This window comes from Mobula hypostoma, chromosome 1, assembly GCF_963921235.1.
Source record: "Mobula hypostoma chromosome 1, sMobHyp1.1, whole genome shotgun sequence".
In the NCBI taxonomy this organism is placed as follows: Eukaryota; Metazoa; Chordata; class Chondrichthyes; order Myliobatiformes; family Myliobatidae; genus Mobula; species Mobula hypostoma.
Genome location: NC_086097.1, coordinates 112,482,790 through 112,501,461, shown reverse-complemented (window position 1 = coordinate 112,501,461; position 18,672 = coordinate 112,482,790). Strand labels below are relative to the sequence as shown.

The following is an 18,672-nucleotide window of genomic DNA, read 5'->3' as shown; positions in this document are numbered from 1 at the left end:
ACTGGAGGGGAGATACAAGTGAGACTGTAGATGCTGGAAATGTGGATCAAGATACAAAATGCTGGAGGAACTCAGTGGGACAGGCAGCATCTGAGAAGGAAAATGGACGGTCAGTATTTTACATCAAGACTTTTCATCAGGACTGAAAAGAGAGAGGGCATGTAGCCAGTATAAAAAAGGTGTGGGTAAAGAGAAGCAAGAGCTGGTAGGTGATAGTTTGATCCAGTTGAGAGAGGCGATAGGCAGATGGGGGATGTGGAGAGTGGAAATGATGTACGAAGCTGGGAGGTGATAGGTGGAGGGGAGAACATAAAGGCACAGGTTTAAGGTGAGAGAGGAGCAATTCAAAGGAGATCTGAGGGATAAGTATTTCCACACAGAGGGTAGTGGTTATATCAAACAGGAAATGGTAGAAGCAGATATAATTACAATATTTAAAAGATCATTGGAAAGATATGTAGATAGAAATGGTGCTGAGGAAAACGGATTTATTGCAAACAAGTGGGATAAGCACTATGTTTAGCATGGACAATTGGCCAGAAAGGGCACATTTCTGTGCTATATGACCCCATGATTCTATATTAGCAATAGTAGTAGTTCAGAGAATGTTAACAAGGTTGATTCCCTGACTTACTCTATTTTATCCTTTAGTTAATCCTCTATGATGTTAATGCATTTCTCTAAGACCTCCCAAACCTAATTTTATAGAACAACCTTTTCTGTGGTATTTATGATAAAGCTTTTGAGAAAATACTGTAGAGAAGGTTGTTATACTGTATCCACTTGTTTCCTATTGTACATTCTTCTAAATAGATCTTCAATATTTCTCTTAGATTAATCAAACATAGCCTCCACCTTTAAAAGGGACCTTTTCTCCCAATCCATGGGTTTACTACTATGCTGAACAGTAAGCTATCCAGTTTAGTCTAACACTTTCCTTCAGTTAACCATGGATAGATTGCCTTTTGCATGGAATTTATATTCTAATGGAAGGTAGGGTAAATTTCTTAAGAATTTAAAAACATTTCATCAAATGTTTATCATTGTCCACTGGCAAATCACTTGGTCTAATTTTTCAGTCTGTACCTGCCCAATGTGGCCCTCAACCCTCTTTGGCTGGTTGTATTTAATTTCAGTTCTCTAGTTTCTAACCAAAATATGTCAGAAGTTTTCGATAGAATTTAATTTAAAATTCTGACACATTATGAACAATTTTCCCTCAGGGATCCCTTACTATAAAATTACTAATTTTTCCAATTTCATTCTACAAGTTCCAAGATTGTATTTCTGAGCTGATTTCATGATGTACTGTATTGCTGTTGCAAACTTTTCTGATTGTATTCCATGAACTTGCACTCTAAATTAATTTTGCCAGTTTGATCAGTGTAAGCAGTCTGAAGATTAGAGTCCCTCATAGTCATACCAGAAAGGTTTGGAAACAAAGTCAGCTGACCTATAGAAGTGAGATATAAAAGGAGGCGATTACTACGAAGGCCGAGTTTGGGATATGATTTGGGAGACCGAGGCTCAGAAAGGCATCATGTAATTGAGCTGTGGATTCTGGAAAAAAAAAGAGGAAGAGTTCAATTACAGCAAAAATGGAAAGAGTAGGAAAGTACAGGATTCATAGTTCTTGGTAAAATATCAACAGGACAAAAATAGAATATTTCAGTGCTTTTGGTAACAGCACTGATATCAGTGTAAACGATGTGTGAGGCTCTGTGCCATTTGGTATCTTGTGCACACTCCTTCCACTCAAATAATGTGTCATAGCCACCAATTTCTGTCAAAGTGTGTGCAGATACTTTCCAGTGAAAATGTTGTGCTGTACAGTTCCAGGTTGGCAGATCACATCCATCATATAAAAAGTGGATAACAGTCCTGTATCAGGAAGTTTACCACCAGAGTAGTGATTAAAATATTCTCAGACAGGGGTTGCAAGATGAATGCAGTCTGTCCTTTCACCTGCACAGCAACCATATGTGTTCAGGAGTTTCAGCTTGAAAGACGTCTACATCCTTGCTGCATAATGCAAAGTCAATCTGTGGAATAGAGGCCATAGTCAAACGGAGGAAAGCCCAATTTGAACCCATTTAATGTCATGCTGCCTTGGGTCAGCACTCATCAAGGAGATGATCATGTGCATCATTTGTCCATAAACTCAAAGCTGCAGCAACAGCTCCTTTTTTCCATCCAATCCAGACTTCCAGCCCTTAACTGCATCCTTGTAAAATATCCTAATGTTGTTAACACTTTTAATGATCACCAAAGACATTCTGATTGTTTTTGTCCTCCCATTGTCATCCCCCTATCAACTTCCACTTTAAGCATACTTAATGACTTGGCTTTCACTGAAATGAATTCCACAGATTCACCACCCTTCGGCTAAAGAAATTCCTCCTCATCTCTCTTCTAAAGGGATATCCTTCTATTCTGAGGCTGTGCTCTCTGGTCCTAGACTCTCCCACTATAGGAAACATCCTCCCTATTTCCACTTTATCCAGGCCTTTCAATATTTGACAGATTTCAATGAGATCCCCCTTCATTCTTCTAATTTCCAGTGAGTACAGGCCCTGAGCCATCAAATGCTCCTCATACATTAACCTTTTCATTTGAGGTATAATTTTCGTGAATCTCCTCTGGACCATCTCCAATGCCAGCATATCCTTTCTTAGATAAGGGGCCCAAAACTACCCACAATGTTCTAAATACAGTCTGACCAATGACTTATAAAGCCTCAGCATTACATCCTTGCTTTTATATTCCAGCATTTTTGAAGTGTCATCTTCCATTATTATTATATTTGCCTGAAGTCACACTAGAAATCTGAGTACTATTCACATCTGGATTTCAGGAAGAGACCTGAACAGAGAGTAGATCAAATTAAAGCTATTTTACATCTGACGACAAAAGTCTTATCTAATACATAACCAAATGCACAAGCAGCACTCTCCTGTAGCAATAGTAAGTTGAATTATTGCAGGTCCAAATTTCAGGCAGTTATTTATGCATAATGCTCGTGCATGTTTGCACTGAGAGTGGATGAATGTGACACGTACAAACAAAGCACAATGCTCAAAGATTTAATTTCCAATTTTTATTGGTTCCATTGTTACCAGAAGTACGTAATTTGGACATATACTTGAAATTGATTCCTGATATCAGAATCAGAATCAGGTTTAATATCACCAGCATATGTTCTGAAATTTGTTGTCTTTGTGGCAGCAGTACAATAATGATAGAAAAAGCTGGGTGTATATAAGATAATTAAATTAAATAAGTAGTACAAAAATAAAAATAAAAAATGCATTGAGGTAGTGTTCATGGATTCAACATTCCCTCGGGAATTGGATGGTAGAGGGGAAGAAACTGTTCCTGAATCGTTGTACTCAATAACTATTGAGCAGCTTCAATAATCATAACATTATTGGATAGTCTATTGACATTTGCCTTCAAATTTGCAGATATAAAGGTGTACTGGCTATTCCAGTAAGGCCTTTTGAAATCTACACAATACCAAACTTTAGATTTCAGTTGTAGGTGGGTGTGAGAAGGTTTCCCTGGTCTTAACCCTACTTCCCTCCCTATCTCCCCAAGAAAATGGCTTTAGAAGCATCCATGAGAACAGGCAGACATTTAAATAAAAATAGATCGCACTCAGCTTCTTTCAGCCCTGTGAAAAAAGCCAGACGAATTTCCAGATTACTTGATATCCATTTTGTCCCAACAGGAATTACCTATTGTTTGACACAAATGCCATCACAGCATTTGTTTCCATAACTGTAAATTAAATCAAATGCTGCTATCCAGTAGAGTGAACATGTCAGAATTTTGATTGCTATGCAGAGCAGCGATATTTGAAACTATTTACGTCAATTCATTATGTAGTGATATAAAATAATGCCCTCCAGCATATAACAACTGTTGATAAATAACTTAGAAAAATTGGAAAGTCTCTAATCCTTGCAATTTTGTGAAGTTTGCTTAGAACAGTTTATTTTTTTGTCCTTTTTCTCACATCTCCTCTAGGTAGATTCCTTTCCCTTTTATCTGAGCTAGTGACATGGTTGTTATGATTTGTTTTGTTCTTTTCAATTGCTCCTGCTACAAAAGGAGTGAAACAGTGGAAGTGGTGCCAGATGATGCAGAAGCTGAACTGAGTGAGCCAGCTGGGAAAATGAGGTATTGATCCTAGATAGATAGTGTTGTATACAATATAAAGTTTGACTAACTGCTTCGTTACCTGAGGACCATATTTTAGTAAATCCTTGAAAATGTTAAGACTCCACATCATTTTTTGAGGAAATAAAAACACGTATAGAAGAGGTATTAAAATGTGGATTATCAAATTATTAATGTTATTTTGCCTTTTCTGTGCTATATTTCCTGTTACCAACAAGGTAGTCAAGATTTTTTTTATTAAAGACCAATGCAACACTTGGAGCTATTGCTCAGATTGTATAAGTTTCATTCTCTGCCTTGTCCACTCTTCTTGTTTAATATCTCTACTTTCTATTAATTGTAGTTACATGCTACTCAATCATTTACCTTTTGCTCCATTAATGCAAGAGTTGGTGCATGGTATAAAGAGAAAATGGGCCCCCCTTCCGCTGTTTGGCTTTCCTCCAATTTCTTTCTGCCTTTCTGATTTAACTTAACCTTTTTCTTTTCTTTCTCTTCATTTGTACCTTCTCATGTTCTGAGTTCATGCAACCTGATTGAGTAGCTCTTGCTTTCTGTTTCGAATCAAGAATGCTCAGTCATTCCACTTTCAGTCCCAAAGCATTGCACACACTTGTACTCCCTCAATCTACTGTCTTCTGTGTCCCTTCCCTTAATAATTCTTAATAATAAGCAGTAGAATTTAATTATACTGTACAATATTGAGCACCTTGTTTAGTTGCAGTGTATTGACCAATGACTGAATTCCACCTCACTGGCATTTTGATTCCCATTCCAAATTCCTAGTGTGATTTTAATTGTATCAGTGATGCTACAATCCCATCCAACCCCAGTCATTTCCCACACTTAATCACTCCTCAGTCCTCTATTACATGCGAATTCTTTCTGGCATTCATCCTCCACTTATGTTAATCTTTTTTTTAAATTAAGCTTTAAGATTCTCAAAAAACTTGAAGAAGTGCTGGTATCTCATTTCTAGACCGTTACGTCTCATTCTCCATTCCCCTGCTTACCTGATTAAATTTTTGATTTCACCTGCATGCTAGACAGCTGTCAAATCTTATTATTCTTGCCATTTTCAGCTGGTTCATTGTCCATGTAGGTATTTTCATTGTTTTGAGTGGTGTCAGATTTCTAACTTCATGCCTGAATATTGGCCACTTTCAGTACTACTTGAGCAGTCATTCCTGCCCCCACCCAGCAAGTTTTAATACTTTAAACAACATTTTAATCTTTAGAGATCACAGATATTTAACATTCTTAGTGTTGTAATACAATAAGTTTCTTTAGAAGAAGTGGAAATTTGAGACCACAAGCTTAAATATCGACAAACATAGTGAATTTTCAGAGTTTGCTGAGTCATAATGCTGAGAAAGGCAGAAGTTAGGGATGTGGATGTTTTTGGAATAAATTTAAAGCATGATTGAGAGCGAGAAGGTAGAAGAGATTGTGGGAACTATTTTAGAGCACTGAATTTGGCCTCTGCAACCAAAAGTGAGGCAGAAAGAACAGATAATGCTAAATGGCTGGTTCTAAAATAATGTGGGGTTAATTGAAACTTGAGATGCCGTGGATTTAGTATATCAAGCTCACAAGGACATTCAAAATTAAGTCTTTGAATCTGAACCATTTGGAAGTAGTCACCAGTGTAAGTAGAAGTGCAGGGAATGAAGATGAACAAGATGAAGTTGAATGCTGGAAAATGATGCTGGAGAGGTAGTATTGGGAGACAATGAAATGGCAGATGAACTGAGTAAGTATTTTGCATTAGTCTTCACTGTGGAGGATGCTAGTAGTATGGTGAAAATTTCAGGTGTTGGAGGCATGAAGTATATGGTTGCCATAACTAGGGAGAAGGTTCTTGGGAAACTGAAAGTTCTGAAGGTAGGTAAGTCACCTGGACCAGATGATGTACACCTGAGGGTTCTGAAAGAGATGGCTGAAGAGACTGTGTAAACATTAGTAATGATCTTTCAAGAATCATTATATTCTGAATGGTTCCAGAAGATTGAAAAATTACAATTGTCACTCCACTCTTCAAGAAGGGAGAGAGACAGAAGAAAGGAAACTGTAGGCCTCAATGGTTGGGAAGACATTGGAGTCGATTATGAAGGTTGAGATCTCAGGGTACTTGGAGGCACATGATAAAATAGGCCGTAGTCAGCATGGTTTTCCTCAATTCTTTGAAGTAATAACAAGCAAGCTAGAAAAAGGAGAATTGGTTGAGGTTGTGTACATGGATTTTCAGAAGGCCTTCGACAAGGTGACACTCATGAGGCTACTCAACTAGCTATGAGCCCATGGTATTACAGAAAGGATTCTAGCAGGGATAAGGCAGTGGCTGATTGGCAGGAGGCAAAAAATGGAAATAAAGGGAGACTTCTCTGGTTGGCTGCCAGTGACTAGTGATGTACCACAGGGGTCAATGTTGAGACCAATTCTTTTTACTTTATATGTCAATAATTTGAATGATGGAATTGATGGCTTTGTTGCAAAGTTTGTAGATGATATGAAGGTAGGTGGAAGGGTAGATGGTTTTGAGAAAGTAGAGAGACTACAGAAGAACATAGACAGATTAGGAGAACGGGCAAAGAAATGGCAGATGGAATACAGTGTTGGGAAGTGTATGGTCATGCACTTTGGGAGATGAAATGAAAGGGTTGACTATTTTCTAAATGGAGAGAAAATTCAAAAACTGAGGTGCAAAGGGACTTGGGAGTCCTTGTGCAGGATTCCCTAAAGGTTAATTTGCAGGCGAATGTGGAGAGGATGTTTCTACTGTGGGCAAGTCTAAGACCAGAGGACACAGCCTCAGAATAGAGGAGTGTCCTTTTAGAACAGAGAGGGTAGTGAATCTGTGGAATTCTTTGCTACAGACAACTGTGGAGGCCATGTCTTTATGAATACTTATGCAGAGGTTGATAGGTTCTTGATTGGTTAGGGCTTGAAGGGATACGGAAAGAAGGCAGGAGATTGGGGCAGAGAGGAAAATTAGATCAGCCAAAATGAAATGGTGGAGCAGACTCGATGGGTCAAATGACCTAATTCTGCTCCTATATCTTAAGGTCTTATGGTCTAAGATAAGTTTGCAATAGTTTTTAACAAAGAGTTTGAAGTAACACTAAAGCAGCAAAGATTCCACGGTAGGACAGGAAACCTAATTGCCATGGGAACTTCTACTCAGATTCACTACCTGTCAGTTTTTTTGTTGTACGGACTTGCAGTAGGTTTCCAGAAAATAAATGTTAGAACTATTTTTGTCTAGAAAGTGGTCATGCATTTTTGATGTGCTAAGTGGCCCTTAACACAAAGTTGGGTATCACTAAAAATCTCTGTTGGGATATGCTCACTTTGAGAAATTGTTTTGTTCCTTTACCATGCCATGACTGCAAATAGTACTATAATCCTTGGGCTCACTTTACACCTCACGCTGTCGGAGCAGTGCTGCCAGGATAATCAAGGACACGACCCACCCAGCCAACACACTTTTTGTCCCTCTTCCCTCCGGGAGAAGGCTCAGGAGCTTGAAGACTTGTACAGACAGATTTGGGAACAGCTTCTTTCCAACTGTGATAAGGTTGCTGAACAGATCCTGACCCAGATCTGGGCCGTACCCTCCAAATATCCAGACCTGCCTCTCGGTTTTTTTGCACTACCTTACTTTCCATTTTCTATTTTCTATTTATGATTTATAATTTAAATTGTTAATATTTACTATCGATTTGTACTCCAGGGAGCACGAAGCACAGAATCAAATATCGCTGTGATGATTGTACGTTCCAGTATCAATTGTTTGGCGACAATAAAGTATAAAGTATAATCAGGCCACTCCTTATGATATCTGGGGATTACAGATCTTAGCTGTTATCCTGTAGATACTGCAATCTTTATATGTGCTCCCTGTCTGTGAAAGACAGTACTTTAAAATCAATGTTGTGGCTGCACTGAAAGTGAAAACAATGTCCTAGCTGGGAACGTTCAATTCACACATGGCTTCCAACTTTCAATGAAGGCAGTAGGTCATGACCTTTGGTCCAGTTTCTATCATTAAGTCAGAAGCATGCGTCATGTAGTTGATGACATCGCTCCTTATGTTAGTAAATTATGACAGGAATTGCCTAAATCCACACTTCTTAGGGCAAGGTTTCTGTCAGAAATAGATGCAAACACTTTAAATTATGAATAAAACACTTTTTTCCAGCATGACTTACACATGAAGACAACTTTAAATATTTTCTATATGATGTTATTTTTGGGCAAGTTGCTGGTATTGGTCATTGTATCCTAGTTTTCTTCTCAGTCAGTATCCCGTGTCATTTCTCTGTGAGTGAACTGACCGATTGATTCTTTCTCACATTATGTACTTAAATGCAGAAAAGATTGATGCATCCAAAGAGACCTTCCAATTTTCCATAATGTCTATTTTGTTGGTAAGCTTTTTCTTATCTGCCACTCACACTCCTACGAGGACTCCTTCAAACTGCCAGAATGTATTTTCTTCAAGCATACAGAGGTGGAATTACTTTTTAATGAATGGCAGATTGTCAGTTCCACACTTGTTCTCTTGTATTTCTCATTTAACTGGACAGCAGTCTAATCTCTTGAGGTGCGTTTTTACTCAAGATAGTCAAGTTTTTGGAAAAAGACCTTAAAAATCACTAATTTCCATATTGGCATGTGCAAGCTTCTATGGAACAGGGAAGACCAATTTCTACTTTGTTATATTTAGAATATATTTGTCACCTAGAACCAGAATTGTCAAAATAGTTTGTCATAGCTTTCTGTAAGTTTATACATTTTTTATTTAAAATGAATATATGCAGATCACAATTGTTTTTTATAATAGAAGTTTCAAAAATTGACAAGCAGGGAACATTCTCAACATGAATTTTAAATATATGTGGCAAATACTTATAAGATTTAGGATATAAGAAATAAGAATAAATATATCTCTGTATAAGATATAGAGAGGCGTCCTTTCAGAACAGAGATGAGGAGGAATTTCTTTAGGCAGAGGGTGGTGAATGTGTGGTGTGCCACAGGCAAGTGAAGGCTAAGCTTGTATGTATATTTAAGGTAGATGTTGATAGATTCTTGATTGGTCAGGGCATAAAGAGATATGGGGAGAAGGCAAGAGACTGGGGCTGAGAGAAAAATCTATCAGCCATGATGAAATGGTAAAGCAGACTCAATGGGCCAAATGGCCTAATTCTCCTTCCATATCTTATGGTTTAAGTAATGGACTTACCATTCTTCACAGAATTCTTCTCTCTTGTATTTAAGAATACTTCATTCCAAAGTACAGTTGGAGTGAACGAATCATTGAAAATAACTTTTAAACCTAGAGATCCTTCCAAAATATCCACTTGGGGATAGTTTCATGAGGCTGCATAAGATCTCAATCTGCTTTAAAGTTAACAGTAAAGTTCTGCAGGTACCCATGTGTTGTTTGTGATAACTGGTTTTGAAGTTAACAACATCAATGGTTAGTCACTAGATACATGTGGAAATGAAACAAAATCCTTTATTAGCTATTCTAAACCATCCTTCTTCTTTTCTACTAGATACTATATCTATATCTAGATCCTATGGCGGATACAATAGGGTCTTTTAAAAGGCTCCTGGATTGGTACATGGAGCTTAGAAAAATAGAGGGCTATGGGTAACCCTAGTTAATTTCTAAAGTAAGTACATGTTTGGCACAGCTTTGTGGGCTGAAGGGCCTGTACTGTGCAGTAAGTTTTCTATGTTTCTATATGTGTCAGACATCCGGATTTTGAAACAGTTGGGGTGGAGTTGTATAGCTCTAGAAGCAACAGTTATTATATGTCTAATATTTTTGTTGGTTTGTAAATGTCATCTTCATTAACATTGAAAATATTATTAAGATTAAACTGAGAAAGAATGTTTTAAATGTTCCATATGCTTCAAGGATTTGAGCATTCAAAGTCCTCGCCATGCTCTGAATCATCTGAATAAACTTTGATACATAGGTCTAGCTAATTGGCATTATTTAACACTAAAATACACATTCACATCTTGCAAGTATATAGTAGAAAATTTAATATGGTGAAAGATCCCAACATAGTAAACTGTTATCAAAAGAGAACGATGCATCCACAAAGGCATTTGGCTTTGGCAAACTGTTTTATAATATTTAGGTTCTTTCCTGCTCTTCAGTTTAATAATTTTAATCAGACTTCTAACTTCTTGTGATATTATTGGGGATATCAATCAGGATCAGCTTTTCTTTGTAGTAATTTTACAAAGGCATCAATCAGTTTATTCCAGATGAGCTAGCATGTCCAGACCATTAGCAGGCAAGGAGATCCGATGGTAATATGTAAATGTTACTCATTCTGATGCAGATATAGAATGAGACTGAAATGGATTCTCTTGGTGAATCTGTGGAATTCATTGCCACAGACAGCTATGGTGGCCAAGTCATTGGGTATATTTAAAACTGGGATTGATAGGCTCATAATTAGTAGTGGTCTCACAGGTTACAGGGAGTAACAGGAGAATGGGATTGAGAAGGCTAATAAATCAACTAATTAAATTGTGGAATAGACTTTTCTGCCTCTATGTCTTATGGTCTTATCAATGTCTCTTTCTTAACCACCTACTCCCTCGCCACACAATGGCCTCAAATGCCTGCCAGTTTCTACTCCTTCCTGTTCCCCACCTTCCACCTACCTATATAGTCTTGATGAAAATTCTCTGCCAAAATGTCAACTATTTGTTCCTCTTCATAGATGCTGCCTGACATGCTGAGTTACTCCAGCATTTTGAACGTGCTTATGTTTTCGAACACTGGTAGTCATCTGGCAGCCCCAACATCTCAAGGACCAGACCATTATCCTCTAATATCTTTGAGTCCACTATGCACCTTCCATCAACTGTTCTCCCTGTTGTCCCCTCAGGCTCCAATTTCACTCACTTGCCCCACCACAACCTCCTAACTAATTATCAAATCGCTGTTGTTGTGTATTTGATATTTTAGTAATATTTGGGTTACAGTATACAGTATATATTGATTAAGTATTCTTGTTCTTTAATAGTAAGAAAATGTAGCATATGTCATTGTGCTACAATGTGATATGTGTACACCTCACTTAAAGTAAATCTGAAGTTAGACCCGCATTTCAGACTCGCATGTTTTCCTTAGAATTTGTTTAATATTTTGAAGTTACAAGACATAACAGCTGTCCCCTGCCTTGGATACAATTCTTTTAGATCTCTCCATCTCCTCCCAGTCACAGTCCATCCCAGGTCCTAATCCACAACTTGTTGTAGCCAGCCTTTTCTCCTCACTGAAATAGGAGTGGTACTATGTCAATCACCAAAATGTACAATATACTTTCAGCTCTCTCTGACTCCTTGGGCTTTAGGGTTTATTGAAATCTGCAGCATCCCATGGTAGCAACCATTACTTAAACCATTACCAGGCTTTCTCAGCACAAGAAACTGACTAATTGTCTACTACAAGAAGAAAGAAACTAAAGATTCTAGAAATGGGATCTTGTCATTTAAAATATCTATTATGAACAGAATGAGCCAGATTCACACTTTCACATTTTGTAAATATGTCCACTTAACTCATATTCCCTTCTACCCTCCTCTCTGGAAAATTGTCACTCGTAACAGCATCTTTTGCTTCTTGGAACTGGACAACTGCTCAGTAGGTGATATCATGTGCCTTTTTGAGTTTTGAATTACTGACTATTTTATAAGTCTATTTCCTTGCAACGCTACTGTGAAATACTTAAATGATTCTCATGAGGACTTCAAATTCTCCAGGTGACGAAAGGACTCCATATTAGTATATTTTAAATTTAATATGTTACTGATTTGGAGTTATGCAGGAGTTACTGTGACTGCTGAAGAATCACTTATAAAGAGCTTGACTGTGCTATGGCTGGGAAAAAGTTGAAGCAGCCAACCTTTACTTTAAAGCAGAGTCACTTTATCACTTTATCCTTACCTGTCAGAGTCACCTGCTGTTCAGATACTCCTATATCTATTGTTATTTTATGTACATACAATAAATTTATGTGTTTGAGAGTATTGTGTGGCCATATTCAACTGTTACTTGTACATTGTGTTTTATAGGATTGTTTTTATATTTAAATATTTTGTGCTTTTATGCTTATTGTGTATTTCTTATACTGCATCTGATCTGGAAAACAATTATTTCATTCTCCTTTATACACTCATGTACTGAAGAATGACAATAAACAAGCTTGAATCTTATGAGCACAGCACAATTTAATTTCCTACTGGTAAAATTGAAAAGTGATAGACTGAACAACATATCTACAGTATTCATTGAGCACATTGTAACTATCACTGCTGACAAGCCACATATCAAGTTCTATTACTTCTTTGTACTTTATAATTTGTATGTGAAGAGAATGGTAAGTTGGCAGCTCTGATGGAATTACCTGAAGTCTGAATGTGTCTATCAAGGCAATATAGCCAAGTGTTCTGAGGGTGCAACTCCAGCTTGCAAATTTGTCCTCACAGAGACAGGAAGCCCCTCGTGTTGCCCCACAGCCACATTCCAATTTGAGCTCTCACAAAATTGATTGGAACTGACTGAAAAATGGTATAATTCCATCACTGAATTTTCTTCCTGTTCACTTTGGATACTATACGTGTATGGTGTTGTGGTGTTTGCTGATCTTGCAATTAGCTTGCAGATGTTTCATCACCAATTGAGGTGACGTCCTCGGTACGCAGTGGTTGGTGTTTCTCTCTGGGAGTGATCACGTGTATATAGGCCCCTGTTCATTTGCCTTGCTCCTGATCGACTACACCTTCAGCTGAGCTTTAAGGGGAGCCAATCAAGCAAGACTGAAGCAAGCAAATGGGGGCCCATACTCCCAGAGAGAAACACCAGCAACTGCGCACTGAGGATGTTGCTTTGACTGGTGATGAAACGTCTGAAAGCTAATTGCCAAGATCAGCAAACACCACAACATCAAAAGCCTCAACCTGAGCTACCAGTATTCAGCACCATGTTAAACTATACGTGTTAGCTCTTTGCTTTCAATATCTTCAACTAAATAAACAAAGCCAGCTCTGAGTGGGAATCTATGTAAAGGAGCATTTGCTAATACTGCATCATTTATTTTAGTCCTTGAAATACAAATTCTCAATAGCTGAAGAATGTTTTAATTACTTAAATGAATCAGTAAAATCCTAAGTTATTATGGCAGTTGGGAGTATGTGAATTGCTAAGCTATTAAAATACCCATATATTATTTAAATTTATTAAAAACATTGTTTTGTTTGGTGTTTCAATAAATGTGTCTTGAAGTAATGTACAAAGGGCAAGTATGATATCATGAGGTAGTAGCAGTTAATTTGGAGAATTTGGTGCTCAGAAAATGCATTGTGTGTGTATAGAGTCTGTACTTTGGAGCGAAGTTTGCAAGATGAATCAAATAGCATAAAGCTCTCATATTTGAATGTTCATGATTACTTCAAGTATTTTATTCATTATGTCTGAATTATATGATAGTGTCTTGAACTGAATTTAGATCAGCATTTGGAGCTCACGTGCAATTTGTGAAGAGGGACCAATCTATTTTGCTTGACTCATTTTCTTTCCACCACAGGTGTGAACTTCTGACAAACTATATAACCTGCGTTAACCATGGAGAACTTAAAAACATTTTTCATTGATTGGAGGATGTTATTTCAGAATAGCATCTTAAACTCCAGCCAGAGACATTTACTGAGTATTAATGACGCGTCCACTATAATAGTGGTTCTTGTCTCTATCTCAAGTATGTACAAAGTCAGTTAAATAATTCTGACTTTGAATCAAGCCAGGAGTACACAGTCATGTCATAAACATTAATTTTGAAAGGTTAAAGTTCAACTGAGTGGCTTTCTGACTGACATTACAGGAACCGCGAGCCATCCGATAGACAGGAATATCAAAGATCCAGATCATCAGAGCAACGGCCTGTGCTCGAGCGGATGAACTCCCGCTCCAGATCCTCTGAACGTGCCGGATCAAACGTCATGAGATCGATGCCTTCACTAACATCTGGAAGATCTGCCCCTCCCTCACCTGCACTAACGAGGTGAAAGAGATACATCAAACTGCTGGACTAATCACCCTGCCACCATGCAAACTCACCCTTTATTTTTCTGTAGCCGAGTGACGACCCTCCTCCCCTTCATCATAGAATAGTCATAGAAGCCCTCAGTCCTCTCCTCCCTGTAGCAATAAACACAGCACTTATATCCTTGCATGGATATAATGGTGTGGCCATCATGTATTTTGTTCATCAACATTCTTTTTCAGCATCAGTTATGTTAAAGAAGCCTGGAAAATCTGCTGCATTAAACATTTGGTGATGATCTCGCCTTTCTTTTACAGCTCAAAGATCATTAAAAGGAATCGGATGCAATCTTTAATCCACTCGCCACCTGCAGTACAAATAATATTAATGTAGCAATTTTTACTATATGTTGATCATGTGATTACGTGCACCTTGTAATCATAATGTTTGGAACGTATAACCAGTATTAAGAAAATAGGCCGATTTCCTACCTGAGAAAAGACCCTTTTTATACAGCTATATAATATAATTACTGCTACAAGCATTTTTGAGACTTAGAATGGGAATGCTTTCTAAACAATCTAAGTGAGGCCCCAAACTCCAAACCCAAGGGGCATTTTTCACTGTTGCGCATCCTATAGAGACACAATAGTCTTTGTCAGGGATGATTGTAAAGCAAAGAAAAATTAGTCTGGCAGGGATGCTGTCAAAATATCAAGGTCCCAATGGGAGCCGTGTAGTTTGCATCACTTTGGTGACACTGTAGGATGTAATCCTTGTTCTGGTATAACTGACAATTGCAGTTTACAGTCAACACCTTTGCCTGGTAGTTTTTGTTTTCAACTACAGATATGTCCGATGTACATCAGACAACATAATTTAAAGTGGAAAAGAAACACAGAAATGCCTGAAGAACTCAGCTGGTCAATCAGCATCAGTGGAAGGAGAAACTAGTTAAAAATTTGGGTCAATAAACCTTCCTCAGGTCTGAAACATTGACTGGTTTCACTTTTCACCGATGCTGCTTGACTAGATAAGTTCTTCCAGCTTTTCTGGTTCCTTTGGAATAGTATTTGTGATGTGTGATGACTAGCAAACATCCGACGTACTAAGGTAAATCACATCCCAAAGTGCCTTGGCCAATTTCGTGATTATTGTCAATCCACTTGGAAATAATCGCAAGTTTGCTGTAGTGTGCAGAGGATGGCTTTTATGCACAATAATGTCCAAAAAGACCTAATTACTAGGGCATAGATTAGAGAATGATATTGTGTTCATCCCATCTAGTTCTGCTATTAGTTATTAAGCTTCACTATTAACTCTTTGACCTTTGGAATATTGAATCTCTAAAATATCAAAAATTGTGAAAATTACTTGATTTCACTTCTAACAATTAAAGAATTATACAATAGGGGAGCCAAATAATATTTTCTGTGCATAATATAATAAACTCGGAAGTGTTACTTTTATAACTAATCTTTATTTTAGTCTTGGAAGGGTTATAAATCGCTAACTATGAACCAACCAATTTGATGCAGATTGCAGAAATCCTTAACATACATTTTTTTGTTTATTTTTCACGTATTATGAGTTTGCTGGCATATTGTGTTTGGGGTATAGTTTTCTGCGTAGTAAAAAAATTTTCACACATTGGTTAAAATTCTTCAAAGAATGATACAGTAAGGTAATTTGATATTTCATTGGCACATGATATTTTGTGCAATTCCTATTTAAAAATTCTAGGGTGACTGTGCTTACTTTGCAGTTCTTCCCCACATTCTCACAGAAAGTAACTACAGTATTCTTAAAATTGTGCAGGTCACATCCCTGTAGCGGATCGGTGCAAACCAGTCCAACCAGTACACCAATGATAGGACGGAGGGGCCGACAGTTGCCACAACTTCCATCAAAAGGAACTCTGGAGAGAAGTGAGTTGGATTTGCCAAACTTACTTAATTATTTTATCAAATAGCGAGAAATGCATAAACTGATTCAGGCCTGGCAGTGTTGAAATGCAGGGGAAGTAGAGCTCATTGCTCAAGACTTTAACTTTATTTGGAAGTTATGTGACAGACAAATCTTATCAAACTATAAAATGGTTAGAATGAAAATAAAAAATGCTGATCCTTATCTGATCAGGCAATTTCCATCAAGACAGAAACAAAGCTAACAGTTTGACTTGAAACATTAACTCTGTTATCTTTACATTGAAGCTGCTTCTCTACTTAATATCCCCAGTGTGTACTGTCTTTATTTTGGGTATTCATCATCTGATTTTTTTTTAGCTTGAATGATGTTTTGATAGAATTGATGTATATTGATCAAATATGCTGACAGACTTCCTAATCTTGGATAGAGCTATATGATAGAGTTCTTAATAACAGAAGTAAAATACTGTTTGCAGTAATATAATTATGAAGTACTTTATATTTATTACTGACAACCCATAACCAAATTATTTCCACATACTTATTTACATTTCAGAATTAGAAAAACCTACCACTTCTAAAGTGTTCTTTTACTTTACAATATTACATAATGTAGAATTAAACTATGGCATTGGTATTTCTTTTGAATAGACCAAGCTTTGCAGAATTATTGCGTCAGAATGGATTAGTCTCTTAAGGAACACAAGATACTTCAAACAAAAAAAACTATTTTAAATAACTTACTTACAATTTAATTTTAAAGCACCAGTTTTATTTCTGTTTCTTAGGGGGAAAATGAAATCAGCTTTACCTGTGAAATATTATTTGTTGAAATTCCATTTTTCTTGCATGCATTTTCGTTTATTCCTGATTTTCTTCCCTGTTGCTTTCTTCCCAGACAATGGAGAAGAAGGAACTGATCTTTATGAAGGTTTGTAATCAGAAATAGCATTATTTTTGTGGAGGAGCCTTATTGGGCTTTTCTTCTGCAGAAATAAACACAACTGCAATAGATTTCCTCTGGTTTCAATTGTCCAGAACAATTTATTCTGGAATTACATTTTTAGTTTTTTAGTTTCCCCCCCACTCTTTTAAAAGGAGCAGATATTGTAAACATAATCATTTGTCTAGATCTGATATAAATTAGATTTAGAGTAGAAAGTTTGCTCCAAATAATTCCTTGCATGTGAATGGGCAGGAAACCATGTTGTGTCAATTGCAGTCATTTTTATACAAAGGGTGTTGCTAGAGAATATAAGTAATAATTGAGAGAAAAGTTTCACTAGGTATGTTTCTGTGTTGTATATAAGCACACCTGCACATAATCTTATAATATATGCTTTGCTTATTGCCTGATTTTACATTGAATATATTATAGTTAATTTTTATTATCACCAAATTATATTAAGGGCTTCAAGGCCATTGTAGGATGTATTTCCTAATTTGTGCATAGACTACAGAGTGTTCATCCTTATAAAGGGAGTATGTCACTAAACTGCCTAACAACAGTTATGGAAAAACTGCTTTTTCATCAAATTAAGTTTTAAAGCAGATTTTTTGACATGAAGTAACAGAAGTATCTATTCCCCTTTGAAATTCTAAACATCGTCAGCAAGGCTCCTGGAAATGTCCACTCTCATTGCGCTGAAGCCGCAGACTCAGTACAACACATTCAGATGCAGAGATAGTTTTCATGCACCCAATATGATGGACAAATTGAATTTTACCGTGTGTGAACCACAGACTTATTGAACTTGTTACATGTAACATTAAACTTTAGATCTGCACTATTATAGCAAATTGCAACCTTATTAGCAGAAGTATGTACTTTACACAACTCTAGCAGCAATACTTACAGCAACATGGAAATACCCCTGTGACAGTACAATCACCCAGGTATTGGATTAGAAAAATCCATCTGTGCTTTAGTTACATGCGTAACTGGCACAAAAGAAAGCATTTCATACATTTGCATTCATTTTTTGCTGAAGAAATGCAGAAAAGGAGACCAAACACATCCTATCTCCAGTGAATCTTATGCTAGCACCATTTCCCTGCAGCTTTTCATGAATTTAACGGCATTAATGTGTGGAATGCACTTGTGGACAGATTACCGATCAAGAGGCCAACTTCAATGTCAAGAGATGGTCCAGCACAGAGTACATCATGTAGAATATCCAGATCCATATACAAATTAAATGATTGCTGTTAGGATTTCTTTTTTATATTCACTTATGTTCAACATTTATTTTTAATGTGATATCCTCAGCATACAAGCAGCATTTACAATATTTGAAATGCATATCAGTGGACTAGACCCTATAATCTGTGATCCCCAATGATGATGACATTTGGTATAGTCATAACATACTGCAAGTTCTAACTAAACCCCTCCATAATCTGGGAGAGGTGATTAAACTTTAATGTTTAACCTTCCTTCCAATTTACTCTGTCTATTCCCATTCTCCTCATTGCTTGCCTTC

The 18,672-nt window shown here is 37.1% G+C and overlaps 1 protein-coding gene across 1 annotated transcript in view; it reads left to right on the top strand.

The window, feature by feature from the left end:
• The window catches only part of rims2a (regulating synaptic membrane exocytosis 2a), a 1,139,701-nt gene that overhangs the window by 802,526 nt on the left and 318,503 nt on the right, over positions 1-18,672 (top strand). The window contains exons 20-21 of the mRNA XM_063054936.1: positions 14,100-14,279; positions 16,080-16,189. Of these exons, the coding sequence (XP_062911006.1) occupies positions 14,100-14,279; positions 16,080-16,189 (290 nt within the window). The remainder of the gene's footprint in view (positions 1-14,099; positions 14,280-16,079; positions 16,190-18,672) is intronic.